At 38.5% G+C, this 25,599-nt stretch overlaps 1 protein-coding gene across 3 annotated transcripts; it reads right to left on the bottom strand.

Moving 5' to 3' along the window:
• Positions 1-255: 255 nt before the first annotated feature.
• On the bottom strand, positions 256-25,469 carry TRAK2 (trafficking kinesin protein 2). Of its 3 annotated transcripts, XM_058840113.1 has the most exons (18): positions 25,329-25,469; positions 19,140-19,453; positions 17,959-18,153; positions 13,952-14,005; positions 13,177-13,247; positions 12,403-12,519; positions 11,039-11,248; positions 9,253-9,331; positions 7,446-7,576; positions 7,166-7,240; positions 6,411-6,548; positions 5,581-5,660; positions 4,699-4,902; positions 4,264-4,562; positions 3,654-3,932; positions 3,333-3,432; positions 2,604-2,793; positions 256-384 (listed from the first exon to the last, which is right to left on the bottom strand). In XM_058840113.1, the coding sequence occupies exons 2-18, from the start codon at positions 19,174-19,176 to the stop codon at positions 373-375; spliced, it is 2,271 nt and encodes a 756-aa protein (XP_058696096.1). In that variant the 5' UTR covers positions 19,177-19,453; positions 25,329-25,469; the 3' UTR covers positions 256-372. The 3 variants fall into 3 exon arrangements, with proteins under 3 accessions (XP_058696096.1, XP_058696094.1, XP_058696095.1); XM_058840111.1 differs by lacking the exon at positions 256-384 and having other exon boundaries at positions 561-2,793; XM_058840112.1 differs by lacking the exons at positions 256-384; positions 13,952-14,005 and having other exon boundaries at positions 561-2,793.
• Between the last annotated feature and the right edge of the window lie 130 nt (positions 25,470-25,599).

Genomic DNA, 25,599 nt, shown 5'->3' with positions numbered 1-25,599 from the left:
CTGTTGGTACCAAACTGTCAAGCTTTTGCTAACTCGTTTCCCTGGAGGTTACAGATACACAGGAGACATACCCATCTCAGGCCACTGGAGACCAACACTGCACTCCCTCCTTTCACTCTTACCGTAGGTAGCTAGGCAAGACACCATGCACAGCTAAGTACATACAAACATAAATACTTACATGAAAAAATTAAATATTTTTCATTTAAAAAACAAAATTAACCCGTATATAGTCTTTTAAATAAAATTCACCTTTTGTAACTGTAAGATTTTGCTTAGAGAGCAAAAGGCAACTCCAGGAGTTCCTGAATATTTCTGTGCGCTGCTGACAGACAAGCTTCTGCTAAGAATCCCTGTGCAAGTTTGAAGTGGTTACTCCTTATCCTTTTACAAAAAAAAAAAAAAATCAAAGAGTCATCACAAGATCTATAGAACTGTAAAATCAGAAAGGCCACATTACAAATTTCCCATAAACAAGAAGCTTTCTTTTCCTGCCCTACTTCACTCACCCCTGCAGCAACGAGGGTGCTGATTATGGAAGATGTGCCTTACTGCCTTATGGCAAATGCAAATTGGTGTAATTGCACTGATGTTTCACACCACACCCCCAGACAGCTGCCAGCTATAGCCCACTTACATGGTACCAGGCAAGGGAAACTTAACTGTTTAATCTAATTATATGGAAACAAATAATTTTATAATGTTGATAGGTACAGTGAAAATTTACATAAATACTAAGAAGCTGTTTCTATTCAGGTCACTAGCAACAACAACGTTTTCTTAAGTTACACAAAACATCTGTTGTAGATTGTTCACTTATGATTAGACCCTTGGACAGGAAGGAACCAAAAAAGCAGCATGGGCAGTAATATTTTGATGATTAACACTCAGAAACCAGATTTCTAAATTGAAGTTCTTTTCTGAGTTGGAAAGTCTGCCTCAGCTATGTTCAGAACCACCCTCCCACACTGATCACTGTATTTCAATATTCATTAAAATGCTACAAAGAACACCAGCTTTTTTCTTCCTGTTTCTATATAGAGACTGGAAAATTTTGCTCTTAATGAAATCTTTTAAACAAAATCCTGCATAAAATGAGAAATTAATGAATGAAAGGCATAAAGTCCAGTGGAGAACTCTCAAATATACAGGATGTGTACTTGGCAAGACAAGAGACAGTTTTCTGAATTTCCAACACTTTCCTTGAAGTAAATGCCCTCCATTTAAGTCTTTAAAAAGGAACCCTGAATCAAGCACCTAGGGTTTATTTCCTTTTGCAATGCTGAAATGTGCCTGAGATACTTGTATGTGTGTGTGTGCCCAAAATTATCCTCGTTTAAACAGATGCACACTACACTTCACAAAGATTTCTTAGCTTGACATTTTCACCCCAATACACACTTTCCTGCTGATTAATTCTTAATCATTGCACATTTCTCTGTGTGCTTTGTTCTCAAGCTCTGGAAAGAAATTAACTTCTGTTAATACCTCACTAACATAATTGCACTCTGTCAAAATATAAATCCTGTGTTTGTAAACTGAAGTATTACTTTCTTACACAGACCTAAAGGTTCTCTCCCCCACTTCTCAAAGTGAGGAGGAGTTCAAAAGAGCACAGTTTCTGAAATGGAAAATAAAAGAATAAAAAAAAAAAAATCCAAGTTTTCATATTTGTTTGCTACAGAGAGGAACTTGGGATGATAATGCTGGTCAAACTGACATTTTAATATTATATTTAAATTATGTAGCCTGACTGCAAACAACTAGTAAATACGATGGGTATATGGTGGAAAAAAAGAAAATACCTACACATAAAGGTTGAAGGGTTAAAACCCTTTAATGTCTAGAATAGTCTTCACTTCTGACTAAGTTAAGACAAGATGCTGAGGGGGGACTTGAAATAAAGCTTTGGTTTTACCTATTTCCCACAAAAACCTTCTTCCTCAAACCCAAGCAATGTTCCTTTGCTCCTTGATCCCAACGCTTCTCTCTCCCACATTTTAACATGCACGTACCTTCTCCAACTCTTCCATAACACACCTAACAATGCCTGTACTGGATGTTCATCCCTCAAATTATTTACTGTGCTCTAAGTCAAACACCTTTCAGGCCAGTTAGTCTTCCTTTAGTATATCCATTTTTGATGACTGTGTGCAAACAGGAGCTCCCAGTGCTCCAATCATGGCTGGAAGACTCTGGTTTCTTCTCAGTCCTGCCATTAAGTTGCTACCTGCATTTAAAAACCCAGCTGAGTCATGCCTCTGCAAGCCAACCTCTGGCCCCTGGTTCTTCCCATGGTCCTGTGTTTCTGGGGGCTTGATCACCCTGGCAATGCCCAGCCTCTTTAGTCTGTCCACGAGGTTCATCTTCAGCTGGCCTACGTCTGGGACGTTACGGGAGGGCTTTAGGCCATACATTTCCTGCAAGAACGTTTCTGCTGGTCGAGAAGCCAGGAAATTCTCTGAGTGATGCACTCGAGGCTCAAACAGCGGAGGGGAAGGACAAGGTGAACGTGAAGGAGAATTTGGTGGAGTAGAAGGAATGGGAAGAGTTCGAGGGGGTTGTAGCAAAGGCAGTTTTTCTAACATGGGGCTGTCATAAACCTTGGCAGAGATGCCTCGTTCTTGCAAAAGTTTAGCCAGGCTGCTTGTGCTGCTAAAAGTAGTAGTTGAGTCTCTTCTGTTGGTGAGAAATTCTCCAATACTGAGTCTGTAAGGAACAGCTGGAGTGCTCACTGCTGGGTTTCCAGTACTGCTGCCAGTATTCCCCAGTGAAAACGGAGCACTCATGGAGCTGAAAGAAAATAAAAATTACAAGACTATAAAAGACTATACAAACATTAGACATTTTTATACCTGCTCTTCATTTGCCTTTTAGTATACAGAAGACTCAAGAAAAACCTTAACTATTGCTATTAGCTGTGACAGCTTCAGTACTTGGGAATATTGTTCTGCAAAGTACCAATGAATTTACCTTTCTGTGATCACCTGTACTCTATTAGATAGAATATTAATATAGTTGTCTAGTTAGTTTAAAAAACAATATAACAGAAACAGAAAGTAAATTCTCATGGAATCTTTTTTTCCACAATAGCTATATGATACAAGGCATCTGCTACTCAAGGGTTAAAATTTACTTCAAGTTACCTTAACCTGTTTTAACTCTTACTCTAGAGAATTCCAAGTTTCCCTTTGTAATTAAACTATATATATTAGTAACATCCTACATCTTGCCTGCCTTAGTATTTTTTAAAACTGGTCCATGTACCAAAAGCCAGGAAGCAACTGTGTAATCCTATGTAGCGACATTTAGGATGTAAGCAGTCCTCATACCTGGGAGTAACTTGAGTGACATCAGATGGGTGAAGGATCCTACAGGTAGTGAAGGTAAATGTGGAATTTGTTGAAGATAGACACTTCCCTGGATTTGAGGCTGCAATGTGAAGAATTTATATCCATTAAGGGTAAAAATACAGACATACAAGAATGAATCAAAGTTTAAGACTATGTTATTACCCCTGCTAATTTTTTTGAGTCCTTTTTTTTGAAGTACAGAAACAGCAAAGACAGCATTACTGCACAGTCAAACACTTTCCATAGAGAAAAGGACACTACTAAATAGAATCAGGAAGAAACACTACCCATGCTTCTTACCAGTGAGTGGTACTGCTGCTGAAGTAATAGGTGGCAGGAAAATCCCTGCCACTGGCTTTGCCGATGCACATTTCTTTTCCTCTGGGAAGGACTGTTGTGCTTGAAATATTATACCTCCTTCATCCTCTTCCTCATCATCTTCCTCCAGGTCAGAGATGTGGTGCACAGTATCATCAGACAGAGGGGTAAAGCCTTTAGTAACAACACCTGGTCTTGGGTCAAGAATGGTGCCTAGGTTGGGTCGAGCAAGCTGTTGCCAATGAAAAAGGGTCTGAGATCCTGGTGTGACAAAAAAGAGATTCAGAGAGCCATTACCTACTACTGTACCGAGTTACAAGAATGATTTATGAAAACAAGTGCAGCTGGCTGGTGCCCACACTGTGATCCACACATCCACTGGATGGCAATCCCAAGGAGCCGCCTAACACTTAGCACCCTCTAGGAAAGCCAAATAGGAAACAATGCTGATGAGCTCACTGGCATGGAGCCTACCAAATAAATACTACTGCTTCCTGTTACTGCACATCATACCTAGCTATACACACGATGATTTAGCTGGCAAATATAAAATCCTTTTCTGCTAATGAAAAAAGGAATATTATCCTCTTACCTTCAATGGGTTTGACAATTTGCAACTTCTCTGGTAGGAGAACACGGAGATTACTAGAGCTGGCAGAGAGATCTGTGAATTCTGAGTTTGTACTTGGGGAAAAAGAGCTTCCTGTTGGTGTACTGCAGCCACTAGCCTCTTCTTTCTGCTCAGACAGCAAATGCATTTTTCGGTCCCACTCCTCCTCAAAGAATTGCTTCTCACTCAGGTAGTTCTGACGACGCAGGGAGAGCCTGTGCAGAGCTGTGACCAGGTCATTGTCTCCAGGGGTTCCTGGCTGGCCAGGACTGTGAGCGTCTCTGTGAGAAACATCAAATAATAGTAGATATTAAGCCCATTAAATTAACTATTTCTCTATTACACAGCAGAAGTCCAGTCTGGGTTTAGTTTAGAAACAGTTCTTTTCAGAAGAAGGTAACAGGCTGTGATTCCTACTTCAAATTTTTCTCAGAGCTGCTCCCAGGGACCATCCGTGCGTGGCTCTCCAAGTGATGCACGCCAGACTGGAAGGGCTTTGCTGTCATAACAGCACTTGAGCGATTTGATCCAGGGATTGGCAACGGGGCAGGAAAGGAAGAGGAGCGGCTACGGATGATATTAGCAATCTTGACAGTGTCAAACACTCGTTTCTGTTGACCCCTGCAGAAAAGACAAGCAAACAAACATGGTTTTCAGAAGCAAAAAAGATATAATAAAGAAAAATCTCTGAAAAACAAACTTTGAAAATTCTGCAGAGACCTCGCTAAAGAGATGTTCAGAAAAACATGATTGCCTGAAACACTCATATCGTCAGGAGATCTACTCTATTAAGTATCAGAATTACCACTTCTTTACCTGAAGACCTGAACCTCTACTGATAACTGTTTTAGACTATTCAGAAGTACATATTTTATTCACATAATTTGTATATGCTTTCAGAAACATATATTTAGTTTATTATTTCTTGCTCAGAATTATGAGATCCAGGAACAGTTCTTCATGGCTTTGAAAACTGTTATGTATTTTTCAGCTATAACATCATTTGTCTGGCAATTTTTCTATAAGTATTAGTCCTGTGCATCAGAGAATTTGGATCAAAAAATCTCACAAATTAAAGAATGAAATAACATCCTTATAAGCAATTCCCAGCTTCTTCATAGAATCAAATGGTTTCAAAATTGAAAATATTATCAAATACTACAAACCTTTTTTTATTTACAATGAAAACATTAGAGAAGGAATATATGCATTTATGGAGTTCCAGAAATCAGTTTCACCTTAATTAATACAAGTCTATGGATAAATATGAAAATAGCACATAGAGATCTGGAAACATACTTTTGCTTGGAGAGAAGAGATTCATCACCCTGACTCAATTCCTTCCGCATTGTCCCTTCAATTTCTGCTGCAAGGGAATCCTAGAGAAAAATGGAAACCGTAAGAGTTGACAAATTTGGTTCAAGTCCTCCTTCCGACAATTTTAGCAGAAAATATCTATAAAAATTACTTTTAACAATCTGCATTTGTTTGCCTAGTATCAGTATGCTTTGGACAAACCCTTCTGCCTCTGAAGGAAGGGCATGTGGGACAGTTTTCCACCATAACTACACCCACGTGTGACCAGAGGGGTTCAGTTTTCATTAGCAACATCTGCTTTTCCTTTGTGTTTCTTTATGTTCTCTGTATGTTGGTTGCTTTAGTTAAGCTATGATTTTAAGAACACTTCTTACAAGTGTACACGAGTGATTCCGTACACACAGAGCAACCAACCAAAACCTGAAGAATTCCCAGATATTTTGAGTATGTGAGATGCTGTGTTTCTTAAAGAAACACTGTTGAGTTATAAAATTCACACCAACATCAAACAAGACACTAGCACACCTGAGTGGAAGGTATAGATCATGCCAATTCCCTTATTAAACAGAAATGGCATATAAAAAGGAAAAATAATTGCAGTGTCACGATATGTCAAGTGAACAGTTAACTTCCTAAATTTCTCAAAAGTGTACACATTGTGGAATTGAAAAACCAACACATCAGCTCCTTTGCCTACTACAAAGTAGTTCTGGCTGCAGCTCCTGCAAAGGCTCCTGTTGAGTTCCTAGAGCTGCTCACTGTCTCAGCTGTGTGTGCCAGCTGGTGTGTGCCACGCTAGAGGTGCTGGTTACCACAGGAAATGCTCCACGGGACTGCAGGTGGCAGAGACAAGCGACAGAGCTGGCTCTGCTGCGCAGCAACTTCACTTCTTCCTGGGACTCGTGCAACATCCCCAGACACTCTGCATTCCGATCTTGCAACTCATGGAGCTAGAAGAGAAGAGAGGCCATCCTCACATGATCTCTTCAGAGAGAAGACAGACTGAAACTGAATGAACTCCTACAGTAACCTAGAATGGCAGATTCTAGGTAAGATTCTTCCAGCTGCAGGGCACATGCCCACAACTGGAATGGACAACAGTCAGCACAGCACCCATAGTGGTTTTAGTGACAAAGCACAAAGATTCAAAAGAGGAAAAAGTATGATGAAATTCAAAGGAAAATACATTAAAAAATGCAAATACACCAACTACTGATGCAAAAGAAGCAAAAAAAGAGAACTGCCTTAAAATCTAATGAACCACAGTACTATTGATATAATCAGTAATATTCACACTAAAGCACTCGTTTTCTCATAGCTAAGAATAGTAAGACCTCCTTATTTGAAACACACTTCTTGCCTTTTGTTCTCCTGTGAACAACAAAAATATTTGTGTAGGCTTAAATAAAATAATTATTATTTTCCTCCAATCATATGACTTAATACAATGAAAGATTAAAATCCGACATAATTAAAAAGCAGTAGTTCCCACTCTCTCTGTTTTCCTTCTCCTGTATTCTATCCCAAACACTTCTCTAAATGTATGTTATATAGAAGTCTTAAGTACCTCTGCTGTCAGTTGTCTCTGAGCATCTTTGGAGGCTTGTAAGTGAAGTTTCAGCTCCTCCTTCTCAATCACATTCTGAAAGCACAAAAAGGGAGCTCATCGTTTTCTCAGCCAATTTCCCCAAGAGACTGATCCTCTGCCAGACTTTCCTGGAACCGCCACTCTCTTGCAATGCAACCCCGTGGCTCGCCAAGTCAATTTTTGCCCGCTGTAAGCACTGGCATGCACAAGCTGCACAGACACCTGCGTGCACGTGGACACTTTACCAGCATTCCCTTACTTCTTTGAGTTTATGCTGAAGATCAACAATCTGGGACAAAAGGGATGAGATCTCTTCCTGGTAGCGAATCACCTCCTCACTCTTCTCTGACAACTCCTCTGTTATCCTGGAAATCTGAGCATTTGTTTGCCCTACAAAACACAAAAGGAACTTAGTCGAGACCTTCTCCCACAAAAAAAAAAACCCCAAACCAAATCTAAATCCTAGAAAGGATGAGTGAAAGTCAACAACAATCTGCAAAACCACCAATACTCTTAGGAAATCAATTCATAATACATAAAAGCAGGTGTGTTAGAATATCCATATGGAAAAGACTAACAGTGGGGAGGAGGAGGAAAAAGAGTTAATTTCAAATGCAGGTCTAACATATTAAGAAATAAGCATGCAGAATCTAAAATACACATGACCAGTATGTGAAATGACCACAATAAAACAATTTCAAATGACATAATGACTCGTGACCAAGGCCAGACATGGAATATGCTGGAAAAGTCTGGTTCTGAATTAATCTTTTTATTAACTGCCATTGTAAGCAAAGGCATTTTGTCAAACCTTGTGAACTGTAACATACACTCTTGATCTCGGTCACTATCTATTCCCCAAAGATCCACTGAACACAGTTCCCTGATTTTTTTTCTTTTCTTTTAGCAAGCACTTCACAAAGTGAGATGACAAAGCAACTCCAAGGGCTAAAATAATTTTATGCAGTTAGCCTTGTTAACACTTGTTACTTGCTACACTTGCCCCGAAAGCATTGCAAAGTCACAAGAAAGTCTGATCAATCTTGCATAAAAGTCACGCTACAACTTCAGTGCTTGTTGTACCTCACACATTTACTGCAGAACAAGGCCCTGCTTATGGGCCTATGGGCATTTAAGCTCACTCAGATACCTTTTTCCTGAAAATGCAAATTTTAAAGCTGAAGGCAACACAGCTTTAGAAGAAGATTATTTCTGTAAGTCTAAATTACCTAGCATGCCTACTCATGCTATACAATTGCATAAAAAAGTGAACTCACAGACATTCTCACTGAAGGAAAATAGGAGCGCATATTTGAACTAACTCATATTTGCAAAAGATGCATATTTTCTCAGTGGGATCAGTGTAAACTAACCAAGTATCAATTAATAGTATTTTATGTCCATCCGTAACAAGAAAAATTAAGCAGCAACCCAGTCTTCTTTATGGTGGTGGTATAGAAAAAAATAATCTTAAATATAATTTAAGGTTATCATGCACAAAGGAAGTAATACACATCAAATGACTACAGATAAAAAAAGGTATTGTTCTTTATTTTTTCAGAATACTTAGCATGCATTTATATAAGAGTAGCTGCAATTCTTGCAAATAAGCATTCCCAAAAACAAATATAAACAACTGCTCTAAACAAATTAAGCCACTTGCTCATTTAAATGTTTTGGTTCATAACATGTATTTTAAAACTAATGTGTTCACATTTTTATGAGTCTATACACTGACCCATTTCAGTGTCAAGTGTGCTGAATATACAAGAAGAATATTTTGTTCATTTTCTAGTGTCTGTAGGCTTCAGTTTAAGAAGTTTAAGAACATTACCTTTTGTGTTCATTTCCCCCTTCTAAACATCACACACACAGCTGAATTTTAATACCAGAGTGAGACTTGATGAAATACAGAAACAACCTTCCTCTTGGGCAACGGGCAAGACTTCAATGACTGGCATAAATTACTGAAGCTCATTTTTGGATTCAGGGTTAACTAAGAAGGTGTAGGCACTAGGTATTTCACCTACCATCCTGCCATTGCAAAATACAGCCTGGATACTCACTGAGTTCTTTGACACAGTCATTGACCAGCTGCTGTTCTTTCTCTTCGTATGTAATGGTTTCTGACTTCAGATGGCAAGCCTTAGAGAAAATGATTTGTTTATCAATAACAATTTCAGTTTATCTATAACGTTATAAATTTTTACTTCTAAAATTCTTGCAACTGAAGAGTCTCTCCACTCTCTTCAAAAATTCTATGCAACTGTGTTTTCCACCATAACCTGCTTGCCAAAATTTTACAGGTGTTTTGAGTATAAGACAGACTGCAGAACAAAGCCTGATCTCTTGGCTCTAATAAAAAGGCAAAAAGATGTAATTCAGTAGGGAAAGTGAACTAAGACAGAAATCAGAAATAAGCAATTTAATTTGCTTAAAAAAACTTAAGTTAAAAATCTTGAAAACTGACTGATGTTAGCCAACTCTCTTATGGCACTGAAAAGCTCTTGGTAGAACAGCTTTCCTCCATATTCCCAACTTGTCTATTTAGTCTAAATTTTCTGTGCCAGAGACTGAGTATCACATCATATGTAAACAACATGAAGCACTCTAGATTCCCACTTCTCTTTTGATTGTGAGGATGGTAATATTAATTTAGCACAGACAAGCCTTCTACACTCAGGACTGTTTGCCAGTAAGGGATTCACACTGTAAAACTCAATAAATGGTTTTAAAGATTATCCCAGCAAACAGTACATTTACACAAGTGCAGGCAAATACACTTCTTTACATAGTGCTGTCATATGAAAGGAACTAAAAAAAGCAAATAAAGGCTCATTGTAATTGAGGCTATTTCAAGTCACTGCAGGTTATGTTAGATCACAGAATGATTAAGCCCTGGTTGGTCTGTAAACTTGTGCAATCATATACAGGCTTATCAGCAAAGTAAAGGCAATCTGACCTTCTCTTTCTTATCCTACAGCAACTACTAATGTATCCAGTTGGTCTTAGGGAGTTTTAGGAAGAATGTGCATCTCAGGCTGAATATTTTGGACACAAAACAAGGGCAGAAGTGTATTTTGTTGACATTAAAAGAATCTAGTCTGGTACTGGTATAACAAGCTTATATTGGGAAAGACTCACATAAAAAAAGTCAAAACACCACACACAAAATAAACAACATCCCCTTTCCTTAGAGGCAACAGAAAGTACCCAGTTTTAAACAATGTCTTATTTTACAAATTCCACTCTTCACTACCAAAAAAAGACACTGCATCTGTAGATTCCAATTCTTGGAATCTTTACTGTTGGTTCCATTGTATAGCCATTTTTTGTCTGGCCATTTAATCTCTATCCTTCTAATGGCACACCTAGTGCCTGTATTCAAGTTTTACACACATGAGAGACCCGTTAAAATAGAGAAACTCATCACACAGTCACAACCAAGTGTCTCTTTAAAATAATTTAAGTGGAAGCTTATTAACCCTTAAATATCTTCTGACCAAAACAATGGCAACAGAATGGAATTCCCCAAATACTCCTGCTCATTGCAGTCAGATTTATATCATATCAAAACAAACTCCATGAGCTTGAGGGCCTGATGTGTCCAAGTACTTTTGCTGGGTGCTTACGTATGTTCCCATATATTTTCATGTATCACAACTGCACTGAGAACAGACTGCTAGAGAACTCTGGGGACAGTGAGGAATGAAGGAAACAGAAGGATGTGGGCATGGAGGGAAAGTGCACAAAATAGCCATGTGCTTCAAGAGAAACTCTGGCACTGGATTGTGAAGACCCTGACTTGTTTCACACCCAGCACATACAGCACACGCCGCCAGCCGGATGTACCTTGGATCGCAGAGCCAGGTTCTCCTCCTCCAGCTCTCGGAGCTTGTCCTGCAGGACATCCAGCTGCAATGGATCGTGGGAGACAGTAAAAGACTCGTTGAAACGCAGTGGTGTGGAACAGCTGGAATCTGTCTCGCTCTCCTCAGAAGCGATGGAAACGATACGCAGCAGGTCATCCTTCTTTGACAGCTCATGCTGCAGCTGGTTAACCTAGAGCAAGTGAAGATCACCACCATGTGAAATACACTTTACATATACAACATCATACTGTATTATTTATGCAGCCTCTAGAACACCACTGCTCCTGAATAGCTCTGTTTATTTCACAGGAAGTTTGCAAAATCCTAATTTTACCACTGCAAGGGAGACTGAAAATTCAAGACACCACAAAAATGAACACCAGAACCCTACTTTTAAAATAGTTTACTGCAAAATCATTTTCCAGCTGCCTTGATGCATTATTTCATTTTAACATGCTAGCTATCATTTTGATTATGAGCATTACCCTGAATTGCTGTTTCTGGAGAAAAGGACTGAGAGACAACTATTTTACATGTAGAGTGGTACCCTCCAGTCTGCACATTAAATGATCTGTAGGACAATTAAAAAAAAAAAAAAAAAAAAAAAGACAGATCTCATTTTGCCTATCTACATTTTTAGATGAGTAGCTAAGTTTATGCTGTCCTGCAGCTGATTATGAGTACATCCTTGTTACCAGCATACTGTTTTATACAAGCAGCTGAAGCCATTTCACTACATGTGGCCATTTCACTACTATGTAGCTTACACTACATCTGTTGACCACAGAGTTATTTGTCAACTATTTAATTCTTCTTATAAGAAAGGAAAAAAGAGAAAAGGTTAGATTAAGAATCTGTGCTTAAAGGAAGAGATGGAGTGAAGATTGGAATTCACTTTTCATTACATTTTATTTATTTATTTGTTTACTCTTAGTGTAAGCACCCCATTAACCAGCTCATTTTCTGTTTCCTCACTTGTGAAGTTGTTATTTAGTGGCTCATGTTAGACACCAATCTCTTATTTTGACTTATACTAGTCCGTTTTTAGTTAATGGTAGGAAATGAACTGATGATCTGATGTACCCTAATGATATCTAACATTTTCATAATTTCTCAGTAATTACAATATGTCATCTTCTTATTTAATTCCTGGACTGCAAAAAGTGATTGAACAATGATTAGGAGAACGACATCTAAGCACACTTCTGTAGTCAGAGAGCACCAATACCCCATTCACTACAAAATGATATATTTCTATTAATCCGGTTACCAACATCATAAATGGAAAAAAAAAGAAAAAAATATCTAAATCAAGGAAAAAAAGAAAGAAAAATGAACACTTACTCTGTCTAGAGTCTGTCCTAACTGCTCTTCCAGTGCTTCATTCTGTTCCATCAACAGATGGTTTCGCTTAAGGAGGGCTTGACCAATTCGCGCTGCCAGTTCCAGGTCCCGATCTTTCTGCTCACAAAATGAGAAAAAAATGTTTCCTTTTGGTCATGTAAGGTTTAAATTCAGAGTAGCTTTAGATTCTTCTAGATATTGCTCAATGCATCACCACTCTGAGATGCCCGTTCACACTCAAATGGAACAACACTGCTAGAAAATTATTAATGCTTCATCACTTGGATCCAGAACACATCCACAATTGCGGTTTTTGATATAGCATATTCTCTTCCATAGCCATTTGCAGTAATAGGAGGGGAAAGCACCAAACCTGGGGATATTTCTGGGTTTTGTGCTGAGTACAAAGACTATGTGGGCCCTGTTGAATCACACACACACAAAAATCACATTTACTTAGGCCTGTGGCCTTCCCAGTGATACTTCCTCCAGAACAGACTACTCAGCTTAAACAGTGGTGAACGGGTAGAAGCAGAAGAGCAACAGGAAATCAGAAGAAAGCTGTTTCTTTCTTATATTCACTGTCTTTGTGGGTGCCAATAGTTTCATTACATTTTGTTTCTGAGATGGTGCAAGCAAATGGGCAGCTTCTCATTACCCATGTGTTTGATAAGCAGCTCTTGAAGATAACTTCATGGTCAGCAGCTGAATAAAGCTCTCCCTCAAACACATTCCCTCCATTGTATTAACACAGTGTGACAGAGACAAGCATACCTCAGCTAACAGACGTTTGACCATGTCAGCTTGACTGTAGTCTTTCTGCTCCACATTATCTGTGCCAAGAACTGAAGAGAGACAAACATGCTTATTTCATTGACAGAAAGACAAGAAGATTGTGAGAACTGGGAGAGCTGAACTCAGAGGATGATGTTTATATACAAATACAGTACTTGGTTGATGTAGCTAGCAGAGGCTATGAAAAGGCATCTTCAGCTTCAGAAATGTCAAACAATACTTATTTGGGAGACTGATAAATGAGGTATTACATTTACAAAATGAAAAAAAACTCCTAAGAGCAATTAGCAATTGAATCCTCCAGCCTGCTGGGGAGAGGAGGAAGAGTATATTGGAGCATATCCAAATATAGTTGAACACATACTTTAACCCTGAAGCAAAATTCCCACTAGGCTGTGTGACAGCTATATGCAGGAAGTATGGAGACTCCTGAGACTAGTCATGGAAATACATTTATTAAGGGCTTGACCATCTTGGAAACAACTAAGAAATAAAATAATGTATTTCTGCATTTTAGATGTAGCAGTAAATGCTATCTTAGTAATCAAATTACTCCAATGTTTGAAGAGTTTGCAAAACTATTAAAAAACTGAGAAAGAGTAGGATTGGACAAACAGGACTAAGTGAGGTGAGGAATGCGTGAAGAATTTGTGATGCCTCTGAACAAAACAGTGCTAAAACTGTAAAGCATTGGTTTGCTCTAGTTCATGTCCTGATCAAAAGAAGACGGCAGTAACAAAGGCTTCTTAATTACCTTGTGCAAATTTGTGAGATCCATCCAAGGAGGAGGAAGGAAGTTCAATAAGAGCTAGAGTGACAGATAATGAAAGATATAGAGGGGAAAAAGAGAACAAAGAGGAGAAAGAATTAAAATGTAAGGAAACAGGTGGTTTTCTGACATGCATCTACCACAATCAAAAAATAAATGCATGTGCAAACATAGTTTTTGCACTATTAACACCTTCTTAGGCCTTTTAGGAAAACATTTAAACATAATTTCTTTCAGAAGCAGAAGTATACATATCTCTATCAGGTGATATATGTTTGTGCTAAGCTCAGCAGCAATTACCTATTTTTGCTTTATGATGTCAGGATCACTAAAGTGAAGAAGCAGCAATACAAATTAAAAAATTATAGAAGCATCTGCTTCAGCTGAAGGTTTAAGTTACCCTGTTTTGAAACTAATTCCATCACCACTAAACTGCAAAATGAGATTATTGTGGGTTTGATCTCAAGATTTCCTTCACTCTTTTTACCTTGTTTAAATCTCATTCTTACTCTGAATACACAATGGTATATATTATCAGTTTGTCCTGATGGGACACTTGTGGCTGGGTTCTTTTTTCCCTTTGGACTGAGATTGATGAGAGAGAGGCAGTTTTCTCTTGTTCGGACTTGGTTATTTATTCTTCTCTTATCTATATTACATGTATACAAGGCACAAGGAGCTACATGCACTAAGACAGAAAGGTGCAAAATGACTAACAAAGAACTTCTTCAATGTCTTTTATATGTCTATTTATCCAATTAACAAATGCCAAGTAAATTTTTTTTTTAGTGACCCAATGACCCAACATCTGTGTGCTGCACTGCAGCACTTTTTATGCTATCACTTAATACTACCCAAAAACTTTTAGAAGAAGAAGATGAAGGAAGAAGAAGGAAATGAGACAACGCCCTAATTCCTCCATCTTGCCTCTTATTTTCTAAACTAGCTTAAACTTTAACTTTTTCACCCAGTGACTTAAGAAAACTCTCTAATTTACACACACTCTTAGTTTTTCTATTTAACTTTAACAGTTGTTTCCATGGTGTTATATGAAATTCAGTGCTTTCTTGGATGTCAGAGCCAGGTATCGGAGATAAGGACACACACTCTGTGCTGCTGACTCCAACATCAGTTCTTTTCTTTGTTTGTTTTGTTGAGAACTACAGACTTAGTTATGAGATACTAAAGTGCACACTAACTTCATTTACATATGTTACATAAGCTGTCCATACCCTTTACATACATTATGCCCACAATTAACCTTTTAAAGCATTACACTACAGCTATGCTAAGATCAAAACCAAGTTGCATTTTAGTAACAAAAGAACCATTTTTGTAATCTTGAAATATAGAAGAACAGGAAGAACAACACAGATGGAAAAGTTTTACTGTTTGTCTAAAAGCTTAAAAGAAAAATATATCAAAGTAACAAATCAAATGCTTTTCATCAAGTAGATCAGTAGGCATAAAAACCCAATACATGCTGTTTAAGTATGCAGGAACTTTGAACTTATAGCACTGTCACTTACTAACTGTACTTCTAAGCATGGAAAAAATAAAAACTCTCCACTAAATTCAAAGTACCTATCTATCAGTAGCACAAAGTGCACTTGGAGGACAATTCTACTGTACTATTTGGTTGCTGATACTGGCTGCTGAAAGGGGACTCCAAACTCATCCAGCTTATTAGTGTTTGGAAAATTCACTGCACTTACATAACTAAGTTACAGCCATTACAGGCAGAATATTATAGCCAGTTCTCCTGTGCTAACTATTCTTAGCAGGTGATTTCAAGTTACAAGTTTCTATCCAGTCCCTTTAATAAAAATTTACACTAATTCCATAAAAAGTTACTCAGGTAGGTAAGTTCCTATAATCAAGAGCAAATATCTTTACTCTGATAACTAAAATCACAGAACCAACAGCTTTGAAACTTAGCTCTATGTAAATTTTGGTGTTTTCTCTCAGTTCAGAATCAAAACTACACACAATTTATTAGAATTCTGTCTTGAGAACACATGCATGTGCAATACTCACCTTGCCAAGCGAAAGTTGCAAGCAACTCTTCATTTTGGTTAAAATTCTTGTTATGTTGTGCCATGACCCTTTATTCACACATACCAAGTGGTTCCAAATAATTCAGGATTTCTTATGCTAGCACAGTTGAAACCAAAAATATTCTTCCACCTCACTGAAAACACTGCCCAGTGTGAACCCAACTGGTTATGGGAGAGACCTTCTTATAGGCAGCAGCAGCCATAAAAAGAGGAGGAGCCAAAGTGCAATAACTGCTGTGTTGTTTTGGGGCTTTTTTCTCAACTAAAAATTCACTCAAACCATCTATTTAGCATTCTCTCTTGGAAAAAAGTTATAAAAATATTTCCATACATATACAGGGGGAGGAAGACACACAGTTAAAACCACATGTCATGCTTCATGTCACATTTATTCCCAACTCCAGGCAACAAAGAAAGATTAAAATTTCACCTAACAAGCTATTCAACAATAATTATAACTAACATTTGATTTATATCTCTATTTGTCTGCGACCTTCTTGGTATGCCCCTGTAGGTTACTAGTCTCAAAAAAGCTGCTATGATTTCAAGTGCAACCAATGTCTGGGCAATTTCTAGAAGAAACATAAACCCTATTTATCTTTTATCAGCAGTTACAAAGGTGTCCTTAATTGATACAAGAATTAGTTTTGTATGTTATGCTTAACAGCTACCTTTCAATTCAATTTCAGTCACTGTTCCAAGAAAACATTTATAGCTTAAAAAACTCCTACAAGCAGTTTACTATTTTCACAGGACACTTTCTCTATTTGAAAAGAACTTCCCTCTGGGAGAAATAGGAGACAGCCCCTTCTGCAGTACCTTGACAGCCAAATAATACACAACAGGCTTCATGAAAACTTTGTTGATAAAACCCCTCCCTCTCCCTGCAGGCTGAAAATGCATGCTCACACCGACCAAAGGTCCTTTGGAGCCCTGTGTTTTGTCACACGGGTGAAGTGCTGAGCAGAAAGCTTCAGCAGAGCTGTGTTTCATGTCAAGCTCCATCCAGCACGGATAGACTCTGATCCCACCTCTTTATGATTAATACTTGGAGGCAAGTACACACCCCACCAACTGCTTCCAGTGAACTACAAAAACATTCACTTGACTATAAAGTCATTTATGCTTGCAATATTATTATCAGAAACAGACTGAGCAATAAACATTAAGCGGCTTTCCAATTACTTTCCACAGTTAAAAGAGTTCAAAGCCTGCAAGGTCAACTCATAACAAGATCACTCTAAATTGTTGAGTACTGCATTCTTGGGAGGTAATGTTTTAGTCTTCCTTACTCCTTTGCTATGCCCTTGGGAAGTTTAAACTACAAAGAAAAACGACAAAAAAAAAAACCCTCCAGAGGTGGCATGTACAAGGAAGAGGTAATCATTACAGATTGTATATAAATAACAAGTTCACTCTTCTGTGTGGTTTGTTCCAATTTATGTAGGAAACAGGACCTCCCCACTCCTTTGAAGAGATTACAATGCATTCTCCTCACATGAAAACACTCACAAACTACCAGCAAGTAAGTGTCCAGTTCATTCAGCAACTTTCTATACATTTGCTTTTCAACAAATTAAAGGTTTCTTCATGTGATTGAAGCTGTCCATTTTTCTCTTTACCATTTGATAAGTTTAGGAATAAGTTAATTAGTATTTTTAGAACTGGAAGGCAGTGATCAACATCGATCTAGTACCCACCCATCTGCCATTCATCCCTTTTCTATCCCCAGAAGAAACCACTGACAGCACTTCACAAGCACTGCTGACACCAAACATCAGGGGAACATCACCAAATCAATCACAGCACCATTAATATTCCTGAAAAACAGAGCTGCTGCACACTCATATTTCTTGTATTACATCTCTTCTAGCACAATGCTTTGTTTCTAGATAATTGTATCTTCAATATTTGGGGAAATAAGTACCGACTCACTCATGTAATGGAAGGAGTCCTCCTCATGAGCTGGAGAAGTGATCTCTGGCAGCCGGCCATGGCAAGCTGTGGGCTGAATCCAGTCTGGATTTTCATACAGGTACAGAGAGTCCACTCGTAACTTGTAATCCGGCAACTGTTCCTCCAGCATGCTCACCAGCTCCACCTCAGGAAGGTCCTCATTGGAGCAGCCATCTGAAAGAGTAAATGCCAGTAACAGGGTATTGTTAAATATATGTAAAATTTAATAGCGTTGCTACACTACTATACATTTTATGTACTAAAAAATACTTCATAAATCTTTGGTGGAATTGGAAATAATTTTTCTGTACCAGGCAAAATACCAGAATACTTACTGAATCAATACTTGATTTATACTGCAGTACTTGTAAGTTCCTCACTCCCAGCTGACCTCTGAACTTACTGAAAAGATGGTATACTGTGTCCCTCCAACTTCCTGAATATAATGTATGTAATGAGTTTCAATTTCTAGCTTTTCCTCTTCATTGAGGTAAAACACAAACCTATGTTTTACCAGCTATTGATTTCCTAAAGTCTCATTGACTTTTCACAGTTGTTACACTTCCCTTTTTCTGAAGGAAATTCACATTTTTCTTGTTCTTCTGTTTTATGCATTGGTCTGATAAGGAACATAGATGTAAACAATCTAAAAGTAAGTAAAATCAACTGAATACTGCTTTGAAATCAGGGAAAAAGTATAAAATTCCATTATCATCCCTATGGAATCACACTCTGAGAAATATGATACTAAAACTCCCGCAATCAAAGTTTAGGTCTTTCTGTGTTGTAGGGTGTTGTGTGTGTCCCTTAATACCTTCACAATTATTGCAAAAAAAAAAAAACCATTAAGATGAAATTGATAAAATATCAATGGTATGCAATGATTATATTTGCAAGATTTCCACTCGAGATGAATAGTGTCTACAGTATCTTTCAATGGAAAAACCACTGATGTTGACTATTAACAGTGAGAATTTTACAAACAGTACTTTACAGTGCACACTGACTTTACCAGTGAGTCAAATGGACCCATTGTTGCTGTTCCTCTGCAATATCACATAAGCAGTACAAAGATTGTGAAACATAAGGTTGTCTTCAGTTTGGTGCTTTATGACATGTTAGACACATTCAAGATTTGTAACAGTAATTCTTCAACTTACCAGGGACGCTCTCCAAGCCCTTGGGATCAAAACTCATGAGTCCTTCCTTCACAGTTCACTTCCTTGGAAAGAGCATTCTGTAATCAAACTGTGCACCATTCCTTTATTGCTTTGGTAAAAAGAGGGCTTTGGTTTTAGAGACAGAGTAAGTGAGAGCCATCAAGACTCACAAATCTGGCATCAACTCACTTCTGTAGGCCGGTTCATACTCCAGATCTACTGCCATCTTAGGACATGCCTATTTCATCTGGGCTACTACTGATCAGTAAAAGTATTTCATATAAGCTTCAACAGCTTCTCCGCTCACCCATCATCTAAAAATAAAACAAAGAGAATGCCAAAATTTAACAGATTTCATTCTTTCAAGGGAGACAGGTAAATTGGTGTGACTTTCTCTTTTAGTCTGAATTTCCCCTCTGTACTATAATTAATTATTATTAAAAAAAAAAAAAGGCAAACAAGCATTTTATTTGCACTTTACACAGTACATGTAAAAGGTAGCATTAAAATATGTTTTCTCCCTGCAGACATCTCACCTTAAACATGGACTCACTTGGTCAAATATCGCTTTGTCTGTACTATTCATCTTCTTTCATACAATATTTAGTGTATTCAGGTCATTCACTGAAATGAGGCATTTCCTTTTTATGCTAACAGACAGCAGCTCCAACTAAACAGAGATCTTCTTCAGGCCACTACATTTATTTAAAGTGATGGGTTGTAAGGGCAAGATTTTAATAACATCGCCCTTAACATTTCTATTGTTAAACAATTTAGTTTTTATACAATTGTTTGCTTGAGTCACTTTTCCTTTAGGTGTCTGTTAATTAAAAATTGCACCTGTCAGAAATTTGCTTTGTGGATCATGATAAAATTTGTGTTTTCTCTTTAGCAGGGACTCATGTAAACCAGAGAATGAAACTACTGTGACTAATTCAGATAAGCTATCAGAAGAGTTTAATAAAGTAAAAATATGCTTTTCCTTCGTCAAGACTGATTAATCACCTTCCATATAAAACAGTTCTAGAAAGATATAAAAGTGAAAACAAGTGTCATTTTCCCTCCTCTGGCATTCAGTTAACATAAAATTCTCTTAAAATCTAACAATAACTCAACAGTTTCCCCAAGATCTCAAATCATCAAGCACAACAAATCAGAGGTTTGTTTTGCTGTCTGTAGCAACCTCTCATTTGACAAGATTAAAATGGACAGTGCAGGAGCTTTTTAAAGCAAGCCTGGAGCCTGCCAGTTCATCTGCTTGTAGACTTTGGCATGAGGTCAAAAAAGAACTTTCTTCCATTACGGTCAGCTCATACTTGTGAGCAGTATCTTCTTGTTTTGTCATTGATTTCTTTATGTATGTACTCTGCTTATCAGTTTTAATTCTTATGCATTTAAACACCTAATATAAAAGAAAAACTTGAGATTTCAGAAACATTTTCTATATGAATGTATAGATTATTCTAGCACTTTTTAGAAGTTGTTTTTTTTTTTCCTAGAGGCTATTTTATAAATGGATTGCTGAAAAGCATGAACTATACATACTTCTGTCTCTAAAACAACTTAATACAGCAAAATAAAAGACATTTAAGAAGACTGATGTAGACCCACACATGCAAATTACTATTCTGTAATAAGAACAGTCACTATATAGCTAGATGAAGTTCAACAGCATAGAACAGTTTCTTCACAACTCTAACTCAGTCTTTTACCTCTGAGTTTTAAAAATGTAAAAATAAATGCTGCCACTTCTCAAGATTGGTTTTAATCTCTCCTCTAAGCGCAAAGTTGAAGCACTATTTGTTGCAGGTCAATCTCAGTTCAGCCAAAGAGGGGGGAAAAAAAAAAAAGACAAAGGTGATTTGGCTAAATGTTTTCTAGAGCACCAGGCCAACACCAAGCTATTGAATTGAAAGGGCAAACTCATTTGTAAAATCTTTGAGAAGTTTACTAGATAAGCAAACACCATAAAAGTTAATGCTTGCATTTCCAGTGCCTCTTTTATCTTTAGTTTCCTGTACTATGGGGCAACTTCTGTAGAAATTCAAGCACTGGGCAGTTCCACCCTGAAAGTGACTCCATGAGACTTCTACACTGCAGCTATAAAACTATTTCCTAACTGTAGATTCCTCCTGCAAGTCACAACTACAATTAAATGCATTTAAATAAAACCCATAAAATTTACAACACAGCTTTAAAATATATGACCATGCTATAAAAAGATGGACTAGAAATAAAAATCATGCAGAAAGACATGTCCAAAAGGGAAGCCAAAAAACTTTCTCAGGTATTGGTTTTAATCTTTATTTATAAATATTATTTCCACTGTCAATTTACTATATTCATTCTACACCAATCTACATCTTATTAGTTTTGTCCCCCTACTCCCTCATAGGCCAATTTCCCATTGGTGTTCATGTCTTTTACTAATAGGTTAACTGAAAATAAAAAAAACAAGGGAAATTCAAATATTGGGGAACAACCCATATGCAGGGGTGGTGCTTCTCAGAAGGCTTCCTTCAATCCTTCAAGGAAGGGTTATGAGAGATGGAAATATCAAACAACATTTTATATACATAATAGATACATACCTATCTCAATCTCAGCATTTCTGTACTCTCTAGATTAAATTTTACTCCCCACTGTGTGTCTCACATTTCAGCTATCATTTGGCTCCAAACAGTGAGCCAAAACCTGGGGTACATATACACATATATACACACTTATATAGGGGGTACATAAACACATATATACACATATATACACATATATACACGGGGGTACATATACACTTCTGGTAGAAGTGGGAACTATTCCTACACCTTCTGTATCTGCCCTTTGGGAATCCAAATTGCTCTAGAGACTTTATAAATTTTTCCTTCAGTGAGTCAGAACACCCTAGTGCAGATTAACTTGAAAAAGCAATACTGACTAAAGCCATAGAGAAAGATAAAATAGTTATGAAACATTAAAAATTGTTCTTGCCTTTCTAAGTAACACTTTAAGCAATTTCAGATGGATGAAGAAAGAGTTGGGGCACCTCAAGATAGGATGTAATTCTGAAGACATTCTACCACTAGAGAACTCCAATTCAAATCTGAATTATGAGAAAGATGAGGGAGTTGCTTTGCAACTGGAAACTACAGACAACTGTACATATGATTTCTCTGGGCACAAAAAGTTAAAAATGCATGCAAAATATTGGCATCTATATTGACAATACCAAACTTCAACATAAATAAACTGTTATTCCTGCTATTTTGCATTTGTTGAGAGCAAATGCAAATGTACATGTACTTGGAAAGACTAAACTAGGTCTGCTCCTCTGTACAATTCCAGGATGCGAGACATTAGGCCACAAGTAACACAAACAAAATTTTGACAACAAAGAAGATTCTAACTTGATTGAGAAGACAACACCCATTTTCCAAAAGCAAGCCAAGTAAATGAGTGCATTATTCTCAGATGCCAAGGTTTACTGCCATGTAAGTATGCAATTAAAAAAATTGTATCAAGTCATTAACACAGTACTTTTTCCATTGCTAAAATTGGAATGCTGTCAAGCCAGCTAATAGCAATCAACATATTCTGCATTTCAAGGTTAATGAAACAGTTCTATTCTTATAGCAAACATGACCACACTGAATTGCTGCCAAAACATTCCTGGGACTAGTGCTCAAAAGCAGAGGACAAATTCAACACCATCCAGCAGAAGATGAAGGACAAAGGATTATCAACTGAAAAACAAATCTATGTGAACACGAACTTTGCCTATCATAATTAACATTTGTTGCGTGCCTAACACCTTGTTATTTTCAGCCAATACTATCCCTACAGAAATCTATTTAGTGCTTGTGTTTCTCTCATGTAAGGGAAAAAAAATTTAAAAGAGTATGCCAACACAATCCTAAAAACAACCATAATAAACAACCCTGCAACAGACTTTCAATCATATAAAAATGGTATAAGAAACCGTAAGAAAACAAACAAAATACCCCTCTTGCCCATCTTCTGGGTAGTTTTGCTTTTGGGATGGGGGTAAGGCTTCAGTGGGGAAGCTGGAGAACACCTCCTGGAGAATTATGAATCACATGGGGATCATGAAGCTGGCCACAACATTCCCTCATCCTATTTCATCTGCAGTTCTGCCAAACCAGGTTCACTTATTCTCCTTGAATAAGTGAATGTCTGTCATTTGTATTAGCTCATATTCTCCAAAGTGGCAAGACTACCTGTTAAGTACATCTATATATGCTTTATGTACATGTATACATGCATTCTGTTGAATACCACAGCTGGATAGTTAAGATTAAAGTCCTACACATTTAGAGGTTGTCTCTATCATCCTTAGTACAATGTAAAAACAGCAAATGCCTAATTGAAGCCTCCCTTTGTCTGAAACTATGAATGTTACCTACATTAGACACACACTATGTTTTTTTCTATTAATTCCTAATTAATTCTATTAATTCCTTTTCTGTAAATGCACAAGCAAAACATTACTGTCTGTATGTATATTTTCTCTCAAATTTTCTTTTTTCAGAAGAAATTATGTATATACGTAGTAATGTGATGATCTCAAAGGAATCAAGAATTATCATGAATTGCCTATATGTTAGTTAGGGTATAAAATACAATAAAGGCTCTTGCAGCATTCTGCTAATGCCTCATTCTGCTAAGTTCTCTGCTAATATTTCATTATAAATGTTGTAATCAGCTTCTTTTAAAATTCAAGCTTGTTTTCTATAAAGTATACTTGAAGGGAACGTGAAAAGCATGTAACTGAAATCACTAACACTTTCAATGGATGCATGGCTGATCACCCCAAAAAAGTAGTTTCAATTCCTTGACATATACCCCAGCCAATGCTCAGCATTTTAAGCTATAATTCAGTGTTAGAATCAATCAAACTGATCTATACAGCTCAGTCACCAGAATATCACTAGCAATGAAACCAGAAAAAAAGATGTCTTCTTTTTTGTAGCCATCTCTGTGAAAATGCTCTGTTTGTGTCTTCTTGAAAGACTAATCAACAAATCACAATTGTTATTCCTGAAAGACAGCACTTCAACTAAACAATATTAATTCCACAAGCCCACTAATAGAGGCAAACCACCATCAGGAAAGTCTGTGGTTTCCCAATGCTCTTCAAACTACATCTTCAGATACTCCTAACAGAAATTCGATAAACAGATACAGCTCTAATAATCACACTGCCACTACAGAGTGGAAAAATTTCAGGTACTGGAAAATAATTTTTTTTCAATTTAGCTTCAGTGTCAGAAGTGTAATTAAAGAGAAGTTCTGCCTATTTTTACTAAGAACTACATCTTTTGAACGAAAACAAGTATCTGAAAACAAACCTACCATTGACTGTCACTTTCTAATGTTGCTTTATTAGTATATCAGATATCTGCATCAGACTGTCATAATCAGTCGAGAGTAACTGTGAAACATAACCAAGAAATAGGTACCTATGCAACAGCTGAAGACTGCATTAAAAATAAAAATACGGGCATGCCACTCCACTTACATTTCTCCACTAGCATGGTCGACAGAGTAAATGACATTTACTGACAGATATTTGTACTCCAGTTTAATCAGCTGATAAAAATGTAACAACGTGATTAAGAAGTTGCTAAAAGCCAGGACTTCCTTGCCTTCCTTACACAAGCAGGACAACAACTAAGATGTCACCAGCGAGGGCTGCCTCGTGTTGGCGGTGACAGGACTCTCCAGGGAGCCCGCTCGCTGACGGGCACCCCGGGCCGCTGAAGGTCACCCCGGGCACCGCCTGCGGGCACCGCCGCCCCCGCTTCCACCGAACAGACGGAGCTCAACGCAGCGCTACGTTATATCAGAGCATCACCACCGCCGAAAGAGTCCTGTCGGCTGCCAACCCGGACAGCCGCCGGAATTCCTTCTCCGCCCGGAACCGCGGGGCTAGCCCCGGACACCGCCTCACGCTCGGGCCCCAAGCTCCGACCCCAAGCAGCCGCAGGGAAGCCGCCGCACGCCCGGCGCGGCCCGCCGTACCTTCCAGCCCGGGTGGTGCCGCGGCCCGGCGGGGAACGGCCCCAGGGGCGAGAGGAGGGAGGGTTAACCCCTGCAGGGGTGTGAGGCACGGAGCGCGCCGCTCCCCCGAGAGGCGGCAGAGCAGCGCCGGGCCGGCGCCGAGCTCTCGCTTACCCCCACGCTGCGCTCCTCCGGCACCGCTCCTTCCCGCCGCAGCCCCGCATGCAACACAGCGGCGACTGAGGAAGGGCCCCGATGGCTTCCGCTCGGTTCCCGCCCAGAACTACAGCCCCCGGCGGGCCCCCGCCAGTGACGAGCCCCACAATGCGCCGGGCCGCGTGGTACGAGCGGCCCCCGCCGCTGGGCTCGGCGGGGCCGGGAGCGGGGCGGGGTTCTGGCGGGCGGTGCGGCGGCGGTGCCGGCCCCCAGCCCTGACTCCGGCGGC

This window comes from Poecile atricapillus, chromosome 5 (genome assembly GCF_030490865.1).
Source record: "Poecile atricapillus isolate bPoeAtr1 chromosome 5, bPoeAtr1.hap1, whole genome shotgun sequence".
In the NCBI taxonomy this organism is placed as follows: Eukaryota; Metazoa; Chordata; class Aves; order Passeriformes; family Paridae; genus Poecile; species Poecile atricapillus.
This window is presented reverse-complemented; position numbering and strand designations above follow the sequence as displayed.